General features: G+C 47.9%; 1 protein-coding gene across 1 annotated transcript in view; it reads right to left on the reverse strand.

Moving 5' to 3' along the window:
- Positions 1–19,841, reverse strand: part of MTF2 (metal response element binding transcription factor 2) — a 71,316-nt gene that overhangs the window by 16,153 nt on the left and 35,322 nt on the right. Inside the window, exons 5-8 of the mRNA XM_077277397.1 lie at positions 15,785–15,885; positions 14,390–14,538; positions 13,511–13,606; positions 1,602–1,670 (exon numbers count right to left, since the gene is read on the reverse strand). Of these exons, the coding sequence (XP_077133512.1) occupies positions 1,602–1,670; positions 13,511–13,606; positions 14,390–14,538; positions 15,785–15,885 (415 nt within the window). The remainder of the gene's footprint in view (positions 1–1,601; positions 1,671–13,510; positions 13,607–14,389; positions 14,539–15,784; positions 15,886–19,841) is intronic.

A 19,841-nucleotide genomic window follows, 5' to 3' on the forward strand; every position in this document is an offset into this window, starting at 1 on the left:
CGGATTACAAGGATACCTGGTGATGAAATCCGTCTTGTGGTTTTTGTTTAATCTTTATTTGCAGTTTTCAGTTATTGAGATTCTTGTGCTCTGGGGCGGCCTGTGGGGTTGGGGGTCTGTGGGGATAGATTTGTGTGGTTCTCTGCGTACTAGTGTTGAGCGAATAGCTTTGGATAACCCCTAATCCGAATAGCTATAGCACTTACCGAATAGCTGCATCGGGAACCCGGATACCTGGAGCGCTCCCCATGATCAGTTGTTGGGTGCCTCAGTTACATGTGTCGCAGCTGTGTGACAGTCACAACATACATCGAAGGCCTGTTTGCCTCCCCGAAGCACGAGAATCTGATTAATCTTTATTTTCAGTTTTCAGTTAAACAACCACAAGAAGGATTTCATCACCTCAGGAATCACTTTAATCAGTATAACAGCACCAACCTGCCAGTGTCTGTAGTTTACTGAGGACAATCCTGCTGACACTGAGGGTATGTGTCCACGGGCCGTATTACATCCGGAATAGCTGTGGATTGAACACTACGTGGAGCCGCAGCGTTCAATCCGCTGCGTCCAGATGTTACAGCATAGTGGAGGGGATTTTATGAAATCCCGTCTCCACTATGTGTGGTAACACGCATCCGGCGGCCCTGCGATTCCGGACATGCGGCGCGTCTTTTTAGAACGCAACATGTCAGTTTACCTTACGGCGACGCTGCGCTGCCGCAAGGTGAAACACAGGGCCCTATGTGTGGGATGCGATGATTCCGGATGTGTGCAAAGAACACATCCGGCATCATCGCGTCTACAGAAGGGGGCGGAGCGAGTTTTCCGCTCCGTCCAAAGACGTTATCGATATGACAACAACCTAAGTGTATGTAAATGTAGGACTTTATCTGTACAGCTAACTCTATAACTAGAATGCAACTTGCTTACACAAACCTAATTTTCGTGAAACTGTTAAACAATTGAAGTGCAATTCTATTACATGTATACATTTGTATTATTTGCAGCTATATGCCAAAATCTCTACTCATTAGGCCTGATATACCAAGCTATATATTTATGCAACTTAGCTGACCAAAGTAAGACAACTAATATATTGAATAAGTTTAGTCTACACAGTTCAAAGATTCGCCAATATTATCGCACAGCATGATCCACTTATAAATTTGGCGGATTTTAAGACTGTCTAGTCCAAGTTAGGCTACGTTCACATTTGCGTTGTGCGCCGCAGCATCGGCGCCGCAACGCACAACGCAAACAAAAACGCAGCAAAACGCATGCACAACGCTGCGTTTTGCGCCGCATGCGTCCTTTTTTTCATTGATTTTGGACGCAGCAAAAATGCAACTTGCTGCGTCCTCTGCGCCCGGAAGCGGGGGCGCCGCAGGGACGCATGCGGCGCAAAACGCAAGTGTGACGCATGTCCATGCGCCCCCATGTTAAATATAGGGGCGCATGACGCATGCGGCGACGCTGCGGCGCCCGACCGCAAATGTGAACGTAGCCTTACATTGTCTAAAAGTTAGATAACTTTTGTATATCAGCCCGACTGTCTCTGACCAGTGGAACATACACAAGAGCTTGATGTTATACAGACTTACCATCGTAAAGATAGACGTTTGAGGTATTCTGGTCCGGAATTGCAGACTGAACAAATAAACGTATAAAACCTGTTGAAGAGAATGTGTTGAGAGCTCAGCCTTTATACTTAAGCAGTTTGAGATTTGAAATATTAAATATAAAAGTACTTCACATAGCTATAGTAAAGTTACAATGTTTATTTATCATTTCACCTTCTTTTAAGCGCACTGTTCTGAAGGACAAATGATCAATGTATTAGGTAGTAAATGTAAAGGAAACCCATCGCCACCAATTGTAAGATTTACATTTTGTCGGCATTTTTTTGTTGGTTGTGTCAAGATTAGTGTTGAGCATTCCGATACTGCAAGTATCGGGTATCGGCCGATACTTGCTGTATCGGAATTCCGATACCGAGATCCGATATTTTTGTGATATCGGGTATCGGTATCGAAACAACATTAATGTAAAAATGTGTAAAAGAGAGAATTAAAATAAAAAATATTGCTATACTCACCTCTCCGACGCAGCCTGCACCTTACCGAGGGAAGCGGCAGCGTTCTTTGTTTAAACTTCGCGCTTTTCTTTCATTTACGTGAGTCCCGGCTTGTGATTGGTTGCGTGCCGCCCATGTGACCGGGACGCAACCAATCACAGCAAGCCGTGACGTAATTTCAGGTCCTTCAGGATTTTAAAATTACGTTCCGGCGTTGTGATTGGTTGCGTCACAGTCACATGGGCGACGCAACCAATCACAGCAAGCCGTGACGTAATTTCAGGTCCTTCAGGATTTTAAAATTACGTCCCGGCTTTGTGATTGGTTGCGTCGCAGTCACATGGGAGACGCAACCAATCACAAGCCGTGACGTCACGGGAGGCTGGACACGCGCGCATTTTAAAATGGGCGCGTGTCCAGCCTCCCGTGACGTCCCGGCTTGTGATTGGTTGCGCCGCGATCAACCAATCACAAGCCGGGAGGCTGGACACGCGCGCATTTTAAAATTTTAAAATGCGCGCGTGTCCAGCCTCCCGGCTTGTGATTGGTTGACCGCGGCGCAACCAATCACAAGCCGGGACGTCACGGGAGGCTGGACACGCGCCCATTTTAAAATTTTAAAATGCGCGCGTGTCCAGCCTCCCGGCTTGTGATTGGTTGCGCCGCGATCAACCAATCACAAGCCGGGACGTCACGGGAGGCTGGACACGCGCCCATTTTAAAAAGCGCGCGTGTCCAGCCTCCCGTGACGTCACGGCTTGTGATTGGTTAATGGCGGCCATGTTGCCGGGACGCGGACCAATCACAGCAAGCCGTGACGTAATTTCGTCACGGCTTGCTGTGATTGGTCACGGCGCCCATGTTGCCGGGACGCGGACCAATCATAAGCCGGGACGTCACTGGAGGCTGGACACGCGCGCTTTTTAAAATGGGCGCGTGTCCAGCCTCCCGTGACGTCCCGGCTTGTGATTGGTGAATGGCGGCCATGTTGCCGGGACGCGGACCAATCACAGCAAGCCGTGACGTAATTTCGTCACGGCTTGCTGTGATTGGTCCGCGTCCCGGCAACATGGCCGCCCTGACCAATCAGAAGCCGGGACTTCACGTAACCAAGTAAAAGCGCGAATTTTAAACAAACAACGCTGCCGGTTCCCTCGCTGAGGTCCAGGCTGCGTCGGACAGGTGAGTATAGTGATATTTTTTATTTTAATTCTTTCTTTTACACATTTATATGGATCCCAGGGCCTGAAGGAGAGTTTCCTCTCCTTCAGACCCTGGGAACCATCAGGGATACCGTCCGATACTTGAGTCCCATTGACTTGTATTGGTATCGGGTATCGGTATCGGATTGGATCCGATACTTTGCCGGTATCGGCCGATACTTTCCGATACCGATACTTTCAAGTATCGGACGGTATCGCTCAACACTAGTCAAGATACATCAGTAGGGCCATCTAGTGGCCAAATAGGCTGCACTGCTGACTGGTCCAAAAGACAATGCTCCTCATTTGACATTCAACCGCCAATTCCTACAAACAGAGGATTAACGCCCCTTGAAGTGCTTGTGCAATGCCTCATTTTAGGGCGGAGCGTTAATAAGGTGTGACCCCCACTGGATGTGCTCCATTACAGATGGGTGCAAGATACCTGCCAGAGAGCGAACCTTTCTAGGATGTTCCACCCACGAAGCAGGAGCGTATCAGCGCTGGATGCAGAAACTAAATGCACTGCACAGCAGTTTTATAGGGAATCTGCCACCAGGTATTTGCTCCCCCATCTGAGAGCAGCATGATGTAGGGGCGGACACCCAGATAGCTGCGAGGTATCACTGAGCTGCTTGATATTATTATGATACAATCACTTATCTGCTGCAGATGTAGCAGTTCTCTGAATGTAGAACTTTTTGTAACCCCGCCGACAACATTGATTGGCAGCTTTCTGCCCATGCACAGTGTACACAGAAAACGGCCTATCAGTGGTGGGGGCGGGGATACAGAGCCCATGCTCTCACGCGACACCCCCCCCCCCTTCCACGAACCAATCCAGTACAGTAAACAGCTGCCCACTCTCCCCAGTCCCACAAGCTCGCTGCCTTGGGGTAATCCTTGACACTAATCTCTCCTTCAAACCACATATCCAAGCCCTTTCCACTTTCTGCCGCTTTCAACTCAAAAATATTTCACGGATCCGGACATTCCTAAACCAAGAATCTGCAAAACCCCTAGTCCATGCCTTCATCATCTCCCGACTACTGTAACCTCCTGCTCTGTGGCCTCCCCTCTAATCTATTCTAAACTCTGCTGCCCGACTAATCTACCTGTCCCCCCGCTATTCCTCGGCCTCTCCCCTCTGTCAATCCCTTCACTGGCTCCCCATTACCCAGAGACTCCAGGACAAAAGCCTACCCATGACATACAAAGCCATCCACAACCTGTCTCCTCCATACATCTGTGACCTCATCTCCCGGTACTTTCCTGCACGCAACCTCCGATCCTCACAAGATCTTTCTCTACTCCCCTCTTATCTCCTCTTCCCACAATCACATACAAGATTTCTCTCACGTATCACCCCTACTCTGGAACTCTCTACCACAACACATCAGACTCCCGCCTACCATCGAAACCTTCAAAAAGAACCTGAAGACCTACCTCTTCAGACAAGCCTACAACTTGCAGTAACCACCGATCAACCAAACCTCTGCATGACCACCTACTGTATCCTCACCCATCCCTTGTAGATTGTGAGCCTTCGCAGGCAGGGTCCTCTCTCCTCCTGTACCAGTCATGACTTGTATTGTTCAAGATTATTGTACTTGTTTTTATTATGTACACCCCTCGTCACATGTAAAGCTCCATGGAATAAATGGCGCAATAATGATAATAATAATAACACAGGGGAACAATTTGAAAAAAAATTTCTGTTGAGTTAGGTTTTTGAGCTGATTTATACTAAAATTGGCATGCTGATTCCAAAAATGTTATCAGTTTTTTTCTAGCACGTCAAGTTTTTCCTACACAACTTACCTGCCAGAGAAGCACAATTGCACTGATATCTGTAATAAGACTTGTTATCTGATTACAATTCGACTCCGAGCTACATGGCAACTTGTAAGAGTAGTCACAACTTTGTCATGCCTATTTCTTATATATTTCATTTTTTGTTCATATTTGTACTATTTAAAAAAAACAAAACACTTTTTAGATACAGTAGTTTACATAGTTTTGAAAAGACAAAAATCCTATAGTTCAAAAACTTGACGTGAGAGAAAAACTGAGATCATTTCTGGATTCAGCATCCAAAAATTAATTAAGAACAGTTGTCTGACCTAACTGTTAAAAAATTGTGTTCCCCAGTGTAATAATAATGAATATGGAGGACTACTTGGCAGCAGATTTATTAGTCCTCTAGTGATAAAATCACTGTTTTATTATCTGGAGAAATCAAAATTACACTAAGCAGCCCAGTAAGTGAGGTCACTAGAATCAGGGTCTCTGCTACTACATCATGCTGCTCTCATTTTAGGTGGCAAAAACCTGGTGACAGATTCCCATTAAGGGCTGGCCTATTGGGTCCGAGTCAAATTCTTTTAGTTTTTACATTGTTTTTTTCCCTAAGAGCGGTAATTTATTTTTCTATTGACGTATATAAGCGCTTGTTTTTTTTGTAGAATAACTCACTTTAATGGCACCATGTTGGGATATAGATAGCTTGATTACTTTCATTAACTTTTAATTGGGGATATAGGAAAAGGAGATTTTTGTGTACTCACCGTAAAATCTCTTTCTCTTAGCCTCTAATTGGGGGACACCGGACCATGGGTGTTATGCTGCTGTCCACTAGGAGGCGACACTATGCATAATCTGAAAAAGATTAACTGTGGCTCCTCCTATGCAGTATACACCCCTGGATGGCATCAGCCTTCTCCAGTTTTGTGCAAAAGCAGTAGGAGGAACGTAACATGAATAACATAATTATGCCTGTAAGAAGGCAACTATGTAACATGAATAACATAATTATGCCTGCAAGAAAGGCAACTATGTAGGAGCTCAAGCAAACAATATGAGAACTCAACAGTTACAACGGCCCGGAAAGGGCAACAGGGTGGGAGCTATGTCCCCCAATTAGAGGCTAAGAGAAAGAGATTTTACGGTGAGTACACAAAAATCTCCTTTACTCTGTCGCCTCATTGGGGGACACAGGACCATGGGACGTCCTAAAGCAGTCCCTGGGTGGGAAGCAATGGACGAATATTGTGCAGACAGGCCCGTACACTTAGGGCACCGCCGCCTGCAGGACACATCTACCCAGGCTCGCGTCCGCTGGAGACTGGGTATGAACCCTGTAGTGTTTAGTAAACGTGTGTAAGCTAGTCCAAGTGGCCGCCTTACACACTTGTTGTGCCGAAGTCTGGTGCCGAATGGCCCAGGAGGCCCCTACCGCCCGTGTAGAGTGTGCCGTAATACCGGCTGGAAGAGGAGAATTCTTAAGGCGGTACGCCTCTTGTATGGTGGATTTGATCCACCTGGCAAGGGTAGCTTTGGAAGCTGGCATACCCTTGTGGCCGCCTTCCGGAAGGAGGAAGAGAATCAGACCTCCGGAAGGTCGCAGTCCTAGACACGTATATACGCAATGCCCTGACAAGGTCAAGCGTATGCAGAGCCTTCTCCACTCTATGAACCGGACAAAGGGATGGTAATGAATTTCTTCATTGAGGTGGAAGTTGGACACAACCTTCGGAAGGAAGGATGGGACCGTACGAAGAACTACCTTGTCCTGGTGAAAAACCAGGAAGGGCCGTCTGCAGGAGAGTGCTGTCAGTTCAGACACCCTGCGTAGCGAGGTGATTCCCACCAGGAAAAACACCTTCTGGGAAAGAAGGCAGAGCGGGACCTCCTTAAGGGGTTCGAAGGGTGGTTCCTGCAATGCTGTCAGGACCAGGTTGAGGTCCCACGTTTCTAGTGGTCGTCTGTAGGGGGGAACCAATCGGGATACCCCCTGAAGGAAAGTCCTTACTTGCGGCTTGGTAACAATGCGCCTTTGCAAAAGCACTGAGAGGGCTGACACCTGGCTCTTAAGCGAGCCCAATGAAAGCCTGGCCTCCAGACCAGATTGGAGAAAACCAAGTACTTTGGTAGGGAATAAGGGAGTGGGATCTGGCCACGAGATTCGCACCAGGTAAAGAAAGCTTTCCAGGTACGGTAATAAATCTTGGCACAGGCTGGCTTCAGGGCCCTGATCATGGTTCCAATGACGTCCGTCGAGAGCCCTGCCTGGGTTAGAACCCAGGTCTCAAGGGCCACGCCGTCAAATTGAGAGCCCCCGAGTTCTGGTGGTAGAAAGGGCCTTGTGATAGAAGATCGTGGCGGTCGGGGAGACGCCAGGGGGCGTCTGCTGTGAGTTGTACGATGTCGGCGTACCATGTGCGTCTGGGCCAGTCCGGTGCAATTAGGATGGTTGGAACTCCCTCTTGTTTGATCTTCCTCACCACTCTGGATGTCAGGGGGAGAGGTGGAAAAATATACAGAAGCTGGAACTGGGTCCAGTCCTGAACCAGAGCGTCTGCTCCGAGCGACCGCGGATCGTGTGTTCTGGCCATGAAGTTGAAGTTGGAGACCTTGGCATTGAAGTGGGATGCCATTAGGTCCACATCCGGGGTCCCCCAGCGGAGACAGATCTGGTGAAAAATTTTGGGATGGAGAAACCACTCTCCCGAGTCTATACCTTGTCGGCTGAGGAAGTCTGCTTCCCAGTTGTCCACACCCGGAATGTGGACCGCCGAAAGAACCGACCCAGTGTCCTCCGCCCAGCGGAGGATGTGTGACACTTCTCGCATCGCCTGGGTACTGCGGGTCCCCCCCTTGGTGATTCACATATGCCACAGCCGTGGCATTGTCCCACTGTATTCTGATGTGAGAGGCTGCCAGTAAGTGATGGAAGGCCCTCAATGCCAGAAGGATGGCACGAATTTCCAGGATGTTGATGGTCCTGGTCGCTTCCACTGGGGACCACTTGCCCTGTGCCCTGTGGTGTAGTTGCACCGCACCCCAACCCGTCAGGCTCGCGTCGGTGGTCAGAACCTTCCATTGACCTGTGAGAAAGGATTTCCCCTTTGCTAGCGAGGTTGGCTTGAGCCACCAGTGCAGGGACCTCCTGGTTGACGACATTAGCTGGAACTCCCTGTCGAGAGAAAAGGGATTCCTGTCCCAGGACTTGAGAATGGCTAGTTGGAGAGGTCTGAGGTGAAACTGGGCAAATGGGACAGCTTCTATTGCTGCTGCCATCTTGCCGAGGACTCTCATGGCAAACCGGAGAGATCGAGGGGGTTTGCGGAGGAGGGTGCGAACTGCTAGTCGGAGAGCCAGTGCCTTGTCCTTGGGAAGGAGCACTAGACCCCTGGAGGTGTTGAATAACATTCCCAGTTAGGTCAGGGACTGACTCGGGGTTGGTGATGACTTTTGTAGGTTGATTAACCAGCCCATGCGACCTTGAAGGTGGGAGCCTTGATGAGTAGATTGTCCAGGTATGGAACGACTACTATGCCTCTGGAGTGCAGGACGTCCATGGTGGCTGCCATGACCTTGGTGAACACTCTGGGAGCCATGGCGAGTCCGAAAGGGAGAGCCACGAATTGGTAGTGGTCCTGGCCTATTGCGAACCTGAGAAACCTCTGATGGGCAGGTGCAATGGGTATATGCAGGTATGCGTCTTGTATGTCTATGGAGGCGAGATATTCTCCCTTCTCCATGGACGCAATGATGGACCGAAAGGACTCCATGCGGAAATGACGGACCCGTACATATTTGTTGAGCTGTTTTAGATCTAGTATGGGCCGTACGCTGCCTCCTTTCTTGGGAACTACGAACAGATTGGAGTAGAACCCTCGGAAGCGGTCGGTCGTGGGTACGAGTACTATGACTCCTGGTTGAAAAAGCGAGACCGCTTGGTGGTATGCACGAGCCTTGGCTGGCGGTTTTGGGGGGACAGAGAGGAAGAATCGGTCCGGTGGGTTGGAGGTGAAGTCTATTTTGTATCTGGAAGACACTAGTTCCATGACCCACCTGTCTTCTGTAATAGGCAGCCAGACTTGATTAAAGAGCAAAAGTCGGCCACCTACTGGTGTGGTGTCTTCCGGAGTCTGTGAGTCATGAGGAGGAGAAAATCTGAGATTTTCCTCCTCTGGGCTTAGACTGGCCTGCTATTGACTGCCAGGTCTTGTCCGACCTTTGCGTCGATCGTGAGTTGTCCCTGCGTGGGGAACGGTTACTATTTTGTGCTGGACGCGAGACGGACCAGCCGGAGGTATTCCGAAAGGATCGGAATAGAGTTTGGTTACGCTTCTTCTAAGTGCGTTTAGGTTTCAGTTGGGGAAGAGAAGTAATCTTACCCCCGGTGGCGTTGGATATCAGTGTCCAACTGTTCACCGAAAAGTCTCCCACTGAGGTAGGGGAGGTGCGTGAGGGACTTCTTTGAGGCTGCGTCCGCTTTCCATTCCCGCAGCCAGAGGATACGCCGAATCGTGATGGCGTTTGATGCTATCCCCGCTACTCCCCTTGCTGAATCCAGAGTTGCATGGAGCATGTAGTCTGCTACAACTGCTATTTGAACCGCTTGGTCCGACGGCTCAGGAGCGGATGCTTGGAAGAGAGCTTGTAAATTCTTTGCCCAGGCCAGAATGGCCTTGGCAGCCCAAAGTGAGGCGAATGCGGGAGCCAGGGATGCCCCTGCTGCCTTGAAAATTGAACGAGCCATGCGTTCTACCTGCCGGTCTGCTGCGTCCCTGAGGGTTGAGCTATCTGGCAGTGAAAAGGAGGGTCTGTGCTGCTAGCCTAGAGACTGGGAGGTCCACTCCAGGTGGATCTGTCCATTCCTTGGTGTCCTTCTGTTGGAAGGGGTACCTCGCCTCCAGATATTTGCGATTAGCAAATTTTTTCTCAGGCTGTGAGAGCTGCTTTTTAAGGATCGCCTTAAACTCTGGGTGATGGATGGATGAAATTATGTCCTCAACTAGCGCTGTATTGCTAGGAGGGATTAGGATCAGGGACCCCTCCGTTTCTCTGTGAGTCAGAGTCGCAGATGCCTTCCGAATCCTGTGTATCACTGAGGCGTCCCCTGCTGAGTGGTCTTCTCTGGTCAGGGATTGCGGAGATCCGCATTGTCTGTCCCTGGAATGGGACGGTCTAGATGACCTGGAGCTACGGTGTCTATCCCTAGAGGGGGATGACCGTGTGCTATGGGATGACGCAGATGGACTTGATCTATGGGTCCGCTTGCGTCCTGACCTAGACGTGGATGTGCCAGGGTCATCTTGTTCCTGAGTCAAGCTCTCCCTTTGCTGGGTAATGATCATAGCCGGGGCATGACCCTGCAGAGCCTGAAGCAATGTGGAGGTTAGGTTATCTATAGACTGCGTCATAGATTGCGATATCTGAGTAGCCCATTCCGGCGTGGCATTAGACACCGAGGCATTGGCAGGGGCTTCTTGGGGCTCTGACACATTAGTCTGTATACAGTTCTGACAATGCGGGTACGTGCTACTACTGGGGAGAGAGGTCCCGCAGGCTGTGCAGAATGCATAATAGCAGTTCTGCCTGGTTCTCTTGGACCTTGAGCCCGGCATAGTGCACAGAGTGCAGAAGTGCTGCCAGCAGAGGACCTTACAGGGGTGGAGAAACCTATAGGGGAGCCTTATAGGTAATATGGATTCACAGCTGAGTAAAAAACCCAGCTGTGATCCTACCCCACCAGTGTGCCCCTAGGTCTAGCGCCGAAGATCCACAGTCCTGTGCCCCCCGGAGACTGGCTGCCTGGTCCTGGTCCTGCAGACCGGGAGATGCAGGGTTAATCTGCAGCCGAAAATGGCTGCCGAGACAGGAAAGGAGGAGAAGGGGCGGAGAGCTGGAAAAAAGGCGGCAAGGCTGTGTAAAAACGCGCCCTTTCTGTCTCAATCCACCCACTGTATGACACTGTAGAGTGTCATATTTGTCATCCGGGGGGCGGGCCGGGGGGCGGAGAGGAGGAGGCAGCTTCAGCTAGGCCGAAGCCGGGGCCTAAATTAGATGCCTGAGGCCCAGAAGGGCTCGAGGCCCAGAAGGGCTCGAGGCCCAGAAGGGCTCGAGGCCCAGAAGGGCTCGAGGCCCAGAAGGGCTCGAGGCCCAGAAGGGCTCGAGGCCCAGAAGGGCTCGAGGCCCAGAAGGGCTCGAGGCCCAGAAGGGCTCGAGGCCCAGAAGGGCTCGAGGCCCAGAAGGGCTCGAGGCCCAGAAGGGCTCGAGGCCCAGAAGGGCTCGAGGCCCAGAAGGGCTCGAGGCCCAGAAGGGCTCGAGGCCCAGAAGGGCTCGAGGCCCAGAAGGGCTCGAGGCCCAGAAGGGCTCGAGGCCCAGAAGGGCTCGAGGCCCAGAAGGGCTCGAGGCCCAGAAGGGCTCGAGGCCCAGAAGGGCTCGAGGCCCAGAAGGGCTCGAGGCCCAGAAGGGCTCGAGGCCCAGAAGGGCTCGAGGCCGGCGCGAAAGTCCGGGAGGGGGTCGGATCTGAACCGGACCCCTCCGGATTTAAAGGCAGGATGGCGGTGGGGCTATAAGCGGAAGGGGGAGCCCGGTAGGGGTCTCCCTGAGGCAGTATAGAGCTGGTGCTGCCGCAGAGACAGGGGCGCAGGGAGCCCTGTGTCTGTATGTGCCATGCCTGCCTGCACTCCCCCCGGCCCCGACAGGAGCCCGCAGCTGGGCTGGGGTCCCTGGATGCAGGCGCAGTGTGCTGGCCCATTGCTGGGAGCTGTAGGATGCTGCCTGTACAGGCCCTACCTGAGGTGTCTCAACCTAATGCCCCCAGAAGGGGATTAGGGAGGGTGCTGTTGTCACACCTTCAGGGGCCTTTATCCTCGCCTCGACCTCAACCCAGAAACCAAAAGGAATTGGGGAAGGAGGGGGGGGGGGTCTCGACTTCGAACCAGCACCCGAGGGACTGGGGAAGGAGCAACATGGGGAATAGCCATCTCTACTTCAACTGGGCACCCCATAATAGGGGGCCGAGGAAGGAGCCATGCCGGGAGTCTCACAGGAGACCCTCTTTTCTTCATCTGTAATCCCGTCGGAAAAAACGGAGTAAAAATCTTTTAGGTGTGCCTCCTATGCGACACTAAGCAAAAACTGGAGAAGGCTGATGCCATCCAGGGGTGTATACTGCATAGGAGGAGCCACAGTTAATCCTTTTTAGATTATGCATAGTGTCGCCTCCTAGTGGACAGCAGCATAACACCCATGGTCCTGTGTCCCCCAATGAGGCGACAGAGTAACAACTTTTTTTTTTTAGTGTTAAATTTTACTTATTTTGCCTTTCGGCAATTAAAATATCAATTAATTTTGGGCTGCTCTTTTACCTCGAATCCTGATTTCCCACGTCCGAGTCCGGCTAGTACTTATATGCTACATGGGGTTGGTTTCTGACCCAGTATAAACTTGTTAACGGATCGGGTTTATATCTAACGAGGAACTGGTGGCAGCATACCATTCTGGTGTTATTGGGAAATTCTGGCAGTGACGGACTGGAGGTTTATACATATATATATTCCCGGCCTGGTGCTAAATATAAAGCCCTCACTGCAGAGTGCCTCGATAACCAGTAGTAACAGGGCAGCCTTTCCAGCAACTACTTATCCTGGGTGCAGTTCTCTGACTGACCTGAAAGTAAGGTGAGCGCCAGAGAGCTGTGCCTGTGTAAGCTGTCACAGATTGCTGACAGCCGGGGTGGTTATCTGTATCCCTCTGGCTCTGGTTTCGTCATAGGTAGCTTACCTGGGGTGCGGCAGAAGCGATGGTTCCCAGGAAGCAGGGTGGTTGCTGCAGGAAGCTGGTGGTGGAGGCAGGACTGGGGTCATGCCGTGAGCCCATGCTATTAGGAGGGGTGTTCAGCGGTGCAGGGGTTCTGCTAACATTTTGTTAAAGCCCGGAGCCTCAGCACTTTCCATGAGTGTGGAATTCAGCAAAATGGCCATCGTTGGTGGTGCAGATTGAGATCTTGGCACAGAATCTCATCTTTCATGATGTTGATCTGCGCATGCGCCGCCTCTAGCGCTCATTTTCTCGGGGTCCATCAGATTGAAAACCATGAAAAGTGTGAGGGCTCAGAGCTTTCACAAAATGTCAGAGGAGCTCCAGCACCGCCGAACACCCCTCCTACCAGCCTGGGGCCCGCAGCATCACACGACTCATGCTGCCTCCAGCTTACTGCAGCAGCGATCCCTGGGACCTCGCTCCACTGCAGCCGCTAAGATACATTCTATTAAGAAAAATCCCCATTTCCCACTAAATTTGGGGAGGAAAAAGTGTGTCTTATAATCCGAAAAATACAGTAAATCACACCAATTATAAGAGTGTTGAATGTTTTATGTAGTATATATTGATATTATTCTCTGTGATTGCATTTAAAGCGACTTTCCTCATTCCTCACCTGTCACCATAAAGCATAGGTTTCTGCAAGCATTGCACACAGGCCTCGTGAAACCACTGTTTGCATTTGCAGCACTGCAGCATCTTTAAGTACCAGCTGGAAAATGAGAAAAAAAAAATCATTATATGAAAGTGCATCACCAATAAGGGAAGCACAGGAGCTTACTGCACTATGTGTCACTAATGAGTTCAATGTATGTCAGTAAGCTTTTGTCCTCCCCAGGTTTTCCCAATAAAACATTCCAAGGCCCCTGCAAAGACAAATTTAAACCTTAAAATGCTTGCTACCACCTGATGCCACTAGAGGCAGAGCTGAGAGCGGCATATAGTATATACACTATATAAAAGCGCACTACACGGCCATGCACATTCTGTAGGCGTGTTCCAACTCTGTCATCTATATAACAATAACACTGACGGCAGTTTTAATAGTCAAAACTGCTGCTACACTCTTAATTCATTGACCGCTCCTCAATGGTTTGGTGTGTGTTTACAGGGGTTTTCTGGATTTCACAAACCCCTTTGCCCAGTTGTAGTTCATTCATTTTAAACAAACTGTTTTTTGCTCACTCTTCCCAGGTCCATTTCAACAGCGCTGCAGCCAATTACTCAGCTTAGCTACTCTGCACGAGTTGGTGGCGTGTGGCGTTCAAAGCTGCTGAGCATGCCGATTGTCTGCAGTGCTTTTGATGTGACATCACCTCCGCAAACAATGAAAGACAAGGGGAGCAAAAGCGGAGAATCAACAACGAATGTGCAGAGAGGGAGTGAAGCACAGTTTGTTTTTTTTTCTAAGCAAACCACAAAAAAGGGATTTTGGAAACTGGGAAACCCGTGTAATAAGCAAACATACTTTGTGTTGAATATTGTATGTACTCACTCTCCTGGGCCTCCACAGTAGCAGTAGCATTGTTGTACATTGGTCTTGTGACCTACGTCCCATTCTAAGTCTTCCACATTATAGGGCAGAGTTTGCTTCATAACTTGCAGGGCTTTGGCATTTGGTCCTTTTTTCAGTGCTCCTCCCCTCTGAGTAAAATGCACAGAAAATTAACACATATTAAAATGACAAGAATTTAGGAAAAACAGCAGTGTGACTAATAGAGCAAAAGCTGGCCACTTTAAAATTGTTAACTAATCATCATCTAGAAGATCCTATATTTGTGACCACGGCAATCGGTACATAAAAGTTTAGGCTGCTCAAAGTTTGGCCACAAAAAAGTTGCCTAGTTTACCCAAAGAAATTTGTTTTAGGTGAATTTCAGACTCGTGTGTACATGAGGAATAGCAGCATATCTGTCCATTATAGTACTTCAATTCTGCATTTATCTGCAGGTTCTCCCTTTGTAATTAGCAATTCTCCCCGAGCTCAGCTCCATAATAGGTAGAGCCAGCTAAACTAACAGCCTAAGTGTCACCCATACACACTATCAAAAAGAGAAGGTCTTGTCCCTCTATCTCTCTGCATATACACTCAGAAGCATGGAGGACATTACACAGCAGTACTGAGCAGTGTAGCTATGATCCTTCTCCATGACATGTCTAGGAGTATGAACAATCATAAAAGGTGTACAGGCATAGTCCCAGAGTGGAGAGGAGAAGAGGAAGGGAAGCAGAGCAGACAGACTGCTACTAGCAGGGAGCAGGCCACATCCTTTATCTCTGACTGCAGACAAGGAGACATCAGAGGGCTGGCTGCTATTAGGAGCAGGGAGTAGGCCATGCTCCCTTGATCTGTGACGTAACATCCCAGAAGGGAGGTGGATCATCAAGGAGCAGATCATCAAGGAGCAGATCTAGCGTCACACAGAATTGCCGGTCCGTTGAAAGTTACAAACAGCACTATTTATGTCAACTTTATTGTTAATGAAGGCATAGGCATGGCCATCAGAATTTTTTTTGTCTCCTCGAAGTACCCCTTTTAAGTCCATGGAAAGTAGTCATGGGTGACAAACTAACACATCTGAAAATAATTGCAATTGTGTAGTAGTCACAACGTCCACCATAGGACGTCATCTGATGTGTTGTCATAATGTGACAGTGATCTCAAAGTCGTGTAACATGTCAGCATATAGCCAAAGCTTTAGGATGGCTGTACATGACAGGCAAACAGAACAGATATAACCTGCAATAGTGATAAAATAGAAAGATACGACAATAACTAGCCATCAGATATGTACAGTCAATCTGAATGTAAAACAATAAAAATACAAAAACCCATAAAAAAAAAAAAAAAGTGTAGTGCACTACTGCATGAACTCAAGTTTCCGAATACCTTGGTTGTAGTGGCAAACACACACTGCCGGCACAGCCATTTGTCATCTGTATCAATCACACTGGAATCAATCCTAGGAGTGTGGCAGAGCTGGTGATAACCTAAAGTCGAATCACACACAAAAAAAATACATTTATTTTCATATTCTTCTGCAGTACCTGGTGGGAAGGGTGAAGAATAAGAAAGAAAGTATAAAAGTTTTCTTGTAACGAACTGTAGACAAACAGGACAAGGGATATGCCTGGACCGCAGCCCAATGGAACGCCTTTCAGATGAATGAGAACTGTGAGCCAGACCACCTCGTCCAACATCAATGCCTTAGCCAAAAGAACAGTTTATTGGCAAGTGGTTTCTTTCTCACAGAAAGACAAGTTCCAATCAAGTAAGAAGCTTTAATATAAAAAGGGTGGTTGTTCAAGTGATAAAAAGTGATCAAATGATATACAGTAGTGTTCAAAATAATAGCAGTATGTTCAAATATATGTGTTACTGTATTTTTCAGATTATAACACTTTTTCCCCCAAATTTGGGGGCAAAATGGGGGTGCGCCTTATAATGAGGATATACCTTACCGATACCGTTGCTGCAGGCTGGGATGAGGGGGTGTCCGGCGGTGCTGTGGGGGTGTCCAGTGCTGCTGTGGGAGTCTCCGATGCTGCGGGGGGGGGCTATGCCGACATTTTGTGAAAGGCCAGAGCCCCCACAGTTCCACGGTTTCCTGTGCGGTGGACTCCGGGAAAACGGCCCCTTGGGGCGGCACAAGCGCAGATGGAGCTCTTGGGAGTTGAGATTTCAGCACTGAGATCTCATCTCCCGAAATCTCCATCTGCGCATGCGCCGCCGCCCCCCCGGCGGCAATTTTCCTGGAGTCCACTGCACAGGAAACCATGGAAGTGGGGGGGGGCTCTAGCCTTTCACAAGATGTCAGAAGATTTCTCCGCAGCATCGGAGACACCCCCGCACCACCGGGCACCCGCAGTGGCGCGCCACACATCAGAACACCCCCTCATCCCAGCCTGCAGCATCACCTCAACTCATGCCTCCTCCTGCAGAGATCCTGGGACCCCGCTTCACCGCAGCCACCACCCCTGGTAAGCAATAAGACGCATAGATTATAAGCAGCACCACCATTTTATAAAAAAAAAATACTATTTTTCTCCTCAAAATTTGCGGTGTGTCTTATAATCCGAAAAATATGGAATCACAAAATCTTTATGCTAGTTTTTATTTCCAGCATTGGGAACATTGCACACTTTTCTAATTCAAAACATAAGAGAAATGTATATAATTTCAACTACTTTACAGAAAATGAAAGATGAACATTGGGCTGTTCTAAAAAAAATAGTGTCTGCATTTGTCTTTACAAACTCACGGGGGTTTTTTTGTTTTTTTTTGAGAATTTGGCATTCCTGTGATCTAACCTAATATGTAGTCGTATTTCCCCAGTTTCTTTTAGAGCTGCTTCACATCTATCTTGCATAGAGTAAAAAAACTTCTGGCCCGTCACCTGTTATTCCAGCCCAGGATGCTTGGACTACATTCACAAATTTTTGCCATTTGTTGGCTTTGCCTTAGAAACGACATTTTTGATGACACCCCACAAGTGTTCTGTCGGATCAAGGTGCGGGGATTGGGCTGGCCACTCCATAACCTCAATTTAGTTGGACTGGAACCAAGATTTTGCTCGTTTGCTGCTGTGTTTAGGGTCGTTGTCTTGCTGAATCACCCATTTCAAGGGTATATCCTCTTCAGCATAAGGCAATGTGACCTCTTCAAGTTTTTTAATATATGCAAACTGGTCCATGATCCCTGGTATGCGGTAAATAGGTCCGGCACCATAGTAAGAGAAACATGGCCATATCATGATTCTTGCCCCACCATGCTTCACGGTCTTCAGACTGTACTGTGGCTTGAATGCAGAGTTCAGGGGTCGTCTGATGAACTATCTGTGGCCCTCTGTCCCAAAAAGAACAATTTTACTTACAACAGTCCACAAAATGTTTCTCCATTTCTCTTTAGGCCAGTTGATGTGTTCTTTGGCAAATTATATCTGCTTCAGTTCATGTCTTTTTTCTTGGAACTTTGCGGGGACTTCTTGCTCAGAGATTAGCTTTTCACAGGCGTCTTCTAACTGTCCCAGTGCTCACAGGTAACTTGAGACTGTGCTTGATCATCCTGGAGCTGATCACTGTATGAGCCTCTGCAATTGTGGCTGTTCTTCCATCCATTCCAATGGTAGTCTTCTGTTTTCTTCCACGTCTCTCTGGTTTGGCTTTCCATTTTAAAGCATTGGAGATCATTTTAGCTGAACAGCATAAATTCATTAGAACGCATGTACACCTTAAAGAGAATCTATCACCAGGTTTTTGCTACCTCATCCAGAAGCAGCATGATGTAGGAAAAGAGACCCCAATTCGAGTGATGTGTCACAGTTTACTATTTGCAGCAGTTGTGACATAGTTGTAGATGTAGCAGAGCTCAGAAAGCTGCCACCACCCTCGATTAGCAGCCCTCTGTGTAAATTGTATATTGACAGTAAGCTGCTAATCCATGCTGGTTGGACCAGGAAGCACAAGTGCAGCTAGTCCTGTAGTGATAATCTCCTGCTGATAAAACATTCATTGTATTGAAACAGCACACAGCCTAGTAAGTGACATCACTCAAATCATTGTCTCAGTCCCTACATCATGCTGCACTATGATTACATAGCAAAAATCTGCTTACAGATTTCCTTTAATGAATCTGGTACATTTTTCAGCTGCTGCGTGTAAGAGTCAGAAATACATCTCAGTCAAGGATTTAAGCATATTTCTGCTATAATCGAAGCCACTTTTGTCATGTAAATAATTCATTAGTAGAATTAAGTCTGTCCACATCCGTTATCCATGCTACACCCAGTAAAGTTAACAAAGCGTTTTTTTTTTAAATGTGAAATATTGCTACACTTTATAGAAATCCATAGAATTTATTACTGCTTGACTCCAGCTTTTTTGGCAAAAAAAAAACGATGAATCAGGCACGGTTTTTAAAACTATGCAAATAAAAGTTTTAATTTTTTTTGTAAAGGATCCGGAGTTAAAATCATACACAAAAGTATATTTGTGAATTAGTATGATATATTTAACATAAAAAAACCCCATTAGAAATAGTAACTAGAAACCTGCAATTTCATAAGTCATTAATAGATCAGTCTTGTTATGCAGCAGGTGGTAACCATGGTTTATGTCATAGTAAATCCTACAACTCCACCTCCAATGTCACATGGTCTGACATCTAACAAAATTAAAAGACCATGTAACAACCCTTATTAGACAGTCACGTACCATGATCATACTATAGGTGCATAATACAAAACCCTTAAAAAATAACTTAGTATTTGTTTAAAAAAAAAAACAAAAAAAAACACCACGAAAGTCCTAATTATACGGCAGGACAGTAGAGGGTCAGAAATTCCACCAAAAGCCAGATTATAATAAACCCGGGCAAAAAAAAGGATTAGAACATATTTTTTTACTTAATTGTACTTGCTCAGATAACACTAGTTTTGCCCTTGTTTAACCCCTTAACAGCAGCAATTAAGGGTACTTAAACCACAGTGCGGCTTTTTAACTGGGCTGTGAAAAAAGTGTATAGTGCCTCCAAGAGTCAAAATTTCTCCAGGGTCTCAGCTACTGGGGAGCCGAGATCCTAGAGAACATGATTTGGGTCGGTTTTTAAGGAATAACGGCGACCGCAAAAATAAAATAGGCAGATTTTCCATTTAATTTCTCTCTCCTCGGATGTGATCGCACATCAGAGGAGAGAGAAATAGGGTCCCCCGATACCTCAATTGTCCCTGGATCCTTCAGCATCCCCCCGTGAAGTCCCCCGGCTTCTTCTTCTGAGAGAAAATGGAGGGCGCATGCGCAGTGCACCCGCCGAGATCTGCCGGCACCCGGCAACAATAGGAAAATGTTCCTATTGGTTCATTTTCATCATTGTGATAGACACTATTACAGTGATCAAAATAAAAAAAAAAATAGTAAATAAAACCCCCTTTTATCACCCCCTTAGATAG

Source organism: Ranitomeya variabilis, chromosome 8 (genome assembly GCF_051348905.1).
Source record: "Ranitomeya variabilis isolate aRanVar5 chromosome 8, aRanVar5.hap1, whole genome shotgun sequence".
Classification (NCBI taxonomy): Eukaryota; Metazoa; Chordata; class Amphibia; order Anura; family Dendrobatidae; genus Ranitomeya; species Ranitomeya variabilis.